We start from the raw sequence: 6,904 nt of genomic DNA on the forward strand, positions 1-6,904 counted from the left end.
AATTATAGCTTTTCAGTGTCAAGTCCATTTTGTGAACATATTTTAAGATTATTTTTATTTTTATTTTACAAGTTTCGCAACATTATGCATCTTTTGTCAACGCAAGAGACCGACAAGTACAAAATTTATATAGTCTCATGGATAACGACGTCCCCATTGCGTAACATAAAAATGTTGGTGTCCCATGTCTACCTTGTAATTAAAAACCCAGAGGTTACTATTTTACTGACCAATTTGGTTCTCTTTTTGACACATTCCAACGGAAAAAAAGAAACTTAATTTACACAAATGTACAAACTAAGGACTTCAAGCATTTAACTGACAAGCCAGCTCTAGACCAGTTAAAATCTACAAAAAGTTATGTACCCATCGTATGTAAAATTATAATAATGAAAATATGATATTTCGGTGGTACTGTGTACATATTGTTCATTCAACTAAAACAGTCATATTTAGTTTGATTGAAACTGACGTGACATTCTTGGTAACATTAAAAAGCTTAAACAATAGCTACATGATGCCATTTACTTGCGTTTTTACATTTGAGATATCCCATGATGACGTAGACGTCCGAACTGTTAAGCCACTGATATCCAAGTTTGTTTTTTTCAGTGGGTACAAATACATACCGAGAACATTCTTTGATTCATAATCGGGATATATTATGGTAATCTGAAAATCTTCACAATTGGTGTGTGGATAGTTCGCGGTGGACCATCCCACTCCATAGACTATCAGGAGAAGTGACAAACAAATGGAATTGTTATGTGAAATTTATTTTGTACGTGTATGTTACATAGCAGAATAAATAAATAAATAAATAATAGCAACTGTAACTAGCATAAATCTTTCTCTATATTCACCTGGAAAGAGAAAAAATATAAAACGGTCAATTTCAGAAAAAAGAAGTTGGTATAGTTTATTTTATACTGCAACCGTAACTTAAAACACTAACCGTACATTTACTAACCAGTATACAGTCACTAACTTAAAACACTAACCCTACATTTACTAACCAGTATACAGTCACTAACTTAAAACACTAACCGTACATTTACTAACCAGTATACAGTCACTAACTTAAAACACTTACCCTACATTTACTAACCAGTATACAGTCACTAACTTAAAACACTAACCCTACATTTACTAACCAGTATACAGTCACTAACTTAAAACACTAACCGTATATTTACTAACCAGTATACAGTCACTAACTAAATAGCATTCTGTTGTGACATTTTAAATGTCACATTAAAATGGCTGCTTGCTAAAAAATTATTTTTCTGTTACCTTTTTAGCACTATAAAGATAGTAACATTAAAAAGACTACTGACACGGCTTTCTCTGCGTCATTTTTAGACCTTCACCTGACCTCACATTTGACGACAGCAGTCATCTAAGAACAATAATATATATGACAAACGGGACGAGTTTTATTTTAAAATTTTAATTGTGTAGTACTATACAAGCCTCCTTGTCTATGGTAAATAAATATTTCTAAGTTGTTGTACGGTCTGTCAGAGCTAGTAGCGACTACTAGTATTCTGACTTCTAAAGAAACGGCCTTAGAAACAGACTTTTGGACCAAGGTTAAAAGAACGTACGTCTTATACGCTGCCAAAAAAAGTTTTATTTTCGATATCCATATCAAACTGATTATAGATGATGTTTACAAATTGATTTTCTGTAGTTCAAACGTACAATAGTATATTCTGATTACATTCTCAACTTGATGCAGCTTCCCGATAAAGTTGGCTTAATTATGCTAAAGTTCTTTTTTTATTTACTTAACTTTATTTGTATTTAGTTCTCTTTCATTTGATTTTCACTTACTTATGGTTCATATCTTCTTTATTGTTTTGACTACGGAGTTTACCGATTTTGACTGGAGGCAATTTACACAACTGTATATCATGATTTTATCTTGAACTTAACTCATCTTCCCCATAAAGTGGAAGACTCATTTTGAAGATCTTTTTTTATTTACTAAACTTTAATTGTATTTACTTCTATTTATTTTCATGTTTTACTGTTCATATCTACTGTATTGTTTTAACTACCGAGTTGACCGACTTTGCCAGGCGGCAATTTGTGTTGAAATTTACCGGAATACTGAATCGTGATAGAAGCGGCAGGTTAAGCCGCTGTAAAATCTGTTAATAAATACATAGTATCAGTACCAAGTCAGGAACTTTGCGGTGGTTTATAACTTTCCAGGTTTTAACCTGATATTGTTATTTGTTGTACGGTCTTTCCTTTCAACTTTTCCTATTTGACTACTGCCGAGTTTTTATCAGTTTGATCACTCTTCACGTTGACGTACTCCCAAACAGTTAGAGTGGGGAAACGCTCTCGGATCCACGTGGGGTCTGGGAATAGACCAGAGCGTCAACACAGCAGCCCAACAGCTAGTAGGACATACTCTGACCGAGTTCTTCGGTCAGGTATCCCGAAAGGCTGGGCTCCGCCACCAACACCAGTTGACCGTGAGAGGCCTGTATTGGTATTCAAGGTCGTTAAAAAAACCCAATCATCTTATCAGTTTGATAATTTTGTTATTATCCTTCATTGCACAACCTCACATTTCCCCGCGGTTCTACATGGTTTGCCAGTTTATTAATGTCAAATCAGTACTAGTATTTATTGCCAATTTATTTCTTTAAAAAAATTAAATAAATTCTTTTCTAAATCAGATTTTCATAATATATAACTTATTAAATTTTCTTACATCATACGAACTGAAGCCTTTTACGGAAAAATATACTTTTAACATGACTGTTCTTTTTTCAAATAATGTAGGACTTTTTTATTTAAAAAATGTCACTAAATGAAATGTTTATTAATGATAATGGACCAAAATCTCAATTTTTTATTGAGCTACCCATTAAATATTTACCTGGTCACTAATATAAATGACTTATAAACTGAAAATTTGTATTTGAGGAAAAATGATACTTAAGTTTATTCAATTATTAGTTTATTATTTTTTAGTTTTGTTTTTGTTTTTTGTTTCTTGTTTCTTTGTTTTTATGGCATTTTTTTATCATTTTTGTACATTATTATTCACTATTTTAATATTTCATTACATTTCAGAAATTGAATGAATTTTATGTTTATTTAGGTTTCATTAAAAAAAAAAACAATAGCAAAAAATTGTTTGTATATATAGATTCCACTTCAGTTTCAAGTGGATTATATATTATATATATTATCTACACTCGAGATTGTTAATTCAAGATTTTTAATATTTGAGCTTTAGCGTGCATGTTAAAAACTTTGATTTTAAGTATCGAGAGTGTAGAAATACTACAATCCACTCGAAACTGAAGTAGAATCTATATATAGGATTTCCATTTATTACACCAAACGAGCGTCTTGAATTCGTTTACACTCGGTCACATTAAACAGGAAACGGTCATTACTTTAACGAAAAGATTTACCATATACAGATACATATTCTAATAACTCACCAAAGGTGACGTTGCCATGAGTGCAGTCTCAATACCGAGATATTGTCGAAAAATAATAAGTAATATTACACTGTATATAGTCCTTATACGTATGAGTAAGCTAACAATAGACCAATAACAAATGCTACTTACTTTCTGGTGTATGCACTAAGTCGTTCAGTTATTTCTTAGGGCAACCAATAGCAACAAGAAACCAGCTGAAACAAACATTCAAACGATCTTACACATAACACATATCAAAATACAAATAAATGTGAAATATTTATGAACTCTGAGAGTAAGATTAACTTTGGTAAGTTCGAAATCCATACAAATTCTCCTTATTAATATGACTGTATTCGATATTTTATACAGTCATATAGTAAGGCAAATGTTTTCATCTTGTGTTGTTTAAAACTATGAAATCCCCACAACAGTATTTTTCTCAGAATGACTAGCGCCCCATTTTATTGATCTTACCAAGAAGAAGACCGTCTTGTCCTCCAAGACTACCGCCGAAAATCCCTCCATTAACAACACCACCCAATGAATCACCAGAAGGGTAAGGTGATGCTATAGGAACAATTGGTTGGGCCAAGAATAGTTCATCGATGTATCCACTCTTCTCTCCGTATCCTTTTTTGCCATATCCAGAGAATGCGTGACCTAATTTTGATGGCCCATAACTGTGATAACCTTCGAGGTTTTTGTAACCAAAGCTACCGTCATCGAAACCTACTCCGTATCCATAATTACTTCCATATCCAGCTCCATATCCAGTAGCAGACACTACAGACAGACAAACACAAACGCTGGCAACAACTGAGATGATCTTCATTCTAAAACAAAGGTATCCATTGTTGTTAACTGCTAACTCGTTGAGGGAGAGCAAGTGATAAAAATACAAATTACATCAATCTACATGCATATGTTACAATATACATTAAACTACGAATTCTTCAACCTAGTGATTGAGATTGAAGAATTCAAATTGTAATAAAACACATGTACCAAAAAATAATTGTTATGAAAAGTGCTTCATGGTCATAATGGAATCTTTTTTTATTTATCAGTTGTCGAAAATATACAAAATCTAATGTCACCTACTTTTATGTCGGATCAAAACAAGATAATTCAATTAGAATATCTGTTTTACTTAAATACATTTTATATATCCGACGCAAACTATCTTATATAGTAAGTCGTAATATATGGTCACTTGTAGACACTTCCGGGAATAACTACATGCAAAATACATGTAATACATGTACACCATATGTAATGCTAACACACTGATTTAAACCACTGATCGAAATCTGCATAATATAATGAGTATATAATATTGGAGGACTTGCTATTCCGAATGGAGTTCGTCATTATATGCCGCAGTAAAAGTAATGGTTGATGATTCAGATAACTTACTGTTAAAATTGATATAAGGTATCTTCTTGTCATTCATATACCATAAATGCGAAATAAACATTTTTTCTGAGGGAAAAAGATAACACAAGAATTTTTTTGAATGGAACAAAATGTCTTCAAAGGAAAGTTGTTTTCCTTTTGGAACATCACCATGTCTAACATTTAAGTACGAAACGAACAAATGTAGCTTAAAACGACGAATTCAAGTCGTGATCTATAACTGACTCAAATACTCAAATAGTCGTAATCTATAACAGACTCAAATACTCAAATAGTCGTGATCTATAACAGACTCAAATACTCAAATAGTCGTGATCTATAACAGACTTAAATACTCAAATAGTCGTGATCTATAACAGACTCAGGTACCCAAAAAGTCGTGATCTATAACAGACTCAGTTACCCAAATAGTCGTGATCTATAACATACTCAGTTACCCAAATAGTCGTGATCTATAACAGACTCAGTTACCCAAATACTATGTTGACAACTTACATTGTTCGATACTTCGCTTCAGCATGGCTATTCAAGGAATAAATCCAAAATTTGACATTTCTTTTGTATGTATTACAGTATTTCTTTTTATCGGAAATATTGAATTAAATCCTTGTCCTAAATTGATTTTCTAGTTCTCAAAATATATAACTCCTAAGTAAAGATTAAATTGTCTATTTGCAACTTCGAGTATACGAAGCATCAGAAATCATACGGCATTTTTCGAAAACTTTCGAAACCATATATTTTTTTAAATCCTAATCCATCCCAGTGGAAAGATCACACCAGCACTAGTGCTGGTCTTCTTATTTACACAAAAGATGATAACGACAATGGTGAAAACTTACGGGCTGAAGTTACTAGTGCTCGCTAGAGGCCAATTCTTTTTATTGACCATCCGGAACTGGACACGTTAAAGTTGTGCATCCGCTAACCGAAAATATCGTGATCGTGAGCGACTCGAACTCTGTTGTTGATTTAATGCGTAACCAAAATCTTCAAAATGTAAAAGCAAACCCAACTAGAAATATAAACAATAGCAGTTCACTTACTTGTCCCTATAACTACAAGTGATAGCATGAATTGCCTGTATTCTGATCATAGGGGCTTGGTCCCACTATCAAATATGAAGCCCCACTAGTGTAGGTAGGTTATATACTAGTAGGACTGCATATTGATGTTACGGTCGAAATCGGAATTTTCCCATTCCGGAATGGGACGCATCCTGAATTGGAATAACGCGAGATTCCACGTTATTCCTTTTCTGGCCGTCCGATTCCGGAACGGGACGAGCTCGTGTTTTAACGTGCATCCGCTCAGGAATATGTAATACAAGACTGATACCTATTACTAAAACTTTTTGATATCTTTTAATGTGTTGCTTTTCTATAACTGTGTTCAATTTCCAACTTAAAGGCAAAATATCTCTGTCCTCCTGCTTTCTTGTGAATTAACAGTATTAAGTCAATTGTCTCAAATTTTGCAAAAAAAGTTTTGATAAAAAAAATTTAGACCTTTTTAAACATTAAAGGTTGTCTATATTGATACGACAAATGCCTTAACTATTCTATGAATACCAAATTGTTTCAAAATCTCTTTTTTTTGGCCCATATTCACAAAGTCAAGTTCAGACCCCCCTTTTTTTTAGCCTCAACACAAGGGAGCCTCTTGATAGTTTAATATCTGCTTACTGAAACAACCAATTGCACAAAGTTGAATTTTTTGTTTAAACAAAGATATAATAGAGTCAAAATGTTGAATAAATATCATTATTTTAATGAAAAAAACATCTTAGTTCCCAAAAATCTGATTTTCAGTCACATTTGGTACCCTGGGCATGTATAAATGTGCTCAGTAATTACAAAAGGAGAAATATCTCACAGACACAAATTGACATTTTGCAAGAACGGTAAATAACATACACAGAAAATATCAAAGTTTCTACTTACTTCACACACTATTGAAGAAACATCATTTTTTTATGTCATTACCACCAATTTTTTATAAGTCACATTAAAATTTGAGTGGAAGTACCA

At 32.7% G+C, this 6,904-nt stretch overlaps 1 protein-coding gene across 1 annotated transcript; it reads right to left on the minus strand.

Moving 5' to 3' along the window:
* Positions 1-769: 769 nt before the first annotated feature.
* LOC148616454 (uncharacterized) lies at positions 770-4,602 on the minus strand. The gene is made up of 4 exons (XM_088583506.1): positions 4,560-4,602; positions 3,933-4,291; positions 3,606-3,670; positions 770-863 (listed from the first exon to the last, which is right to left on the minus strand). The coding sequence occupies exons 2-3, from the start codon at positions 4,288-4,290 to the stop codon at positions 3,630-3,632; spliced, it is 399 nt and encodes a 132-aa protein (XP_088439632.1). The 5' UTR covers position 4,291; positions 4,560-4,602; the 3' UTR covers positions 770-863; positions 3,606-3,629.
* Between the last annotated feature and the right edge of the window lie 2,302 nt (positions 4,603-6,904).

This window comes from Perna viridis, chromosome 5, assembly GCF_037379345.1.
Source record: "Perna viridis isolate PV_CMFRI_1.1 ecotype Kerala chromosome 5, ASM3737934v1, whole genome shotgun sequence".
NCBI classification, from domain to species: Eukaryota; Metazoa; Mollusca; class Bivalvia; order Mytilida; family Mytilidae; genus Perna; species Perna viridis.

What these genes read in the sequence shown, in the direction of transcription:
- LOC148616454 (XM_088583506.1), bottom strand. Translation starts at nt 4,290, where the DNA reads ATGAAGATCATCTCAGTTGTTGCCAGCGTTTGTGTTTGTCTGTCTGTA. An exon ending in ACAAGACGGTCTTCTTCTTG is followed by an intron (nt 3,671 to 3,932) that starts GTAAGATCAATA and finishes TGTTTGTTTCAG; the next exon opens with CTGGTTTCTTGTTGCTATTG.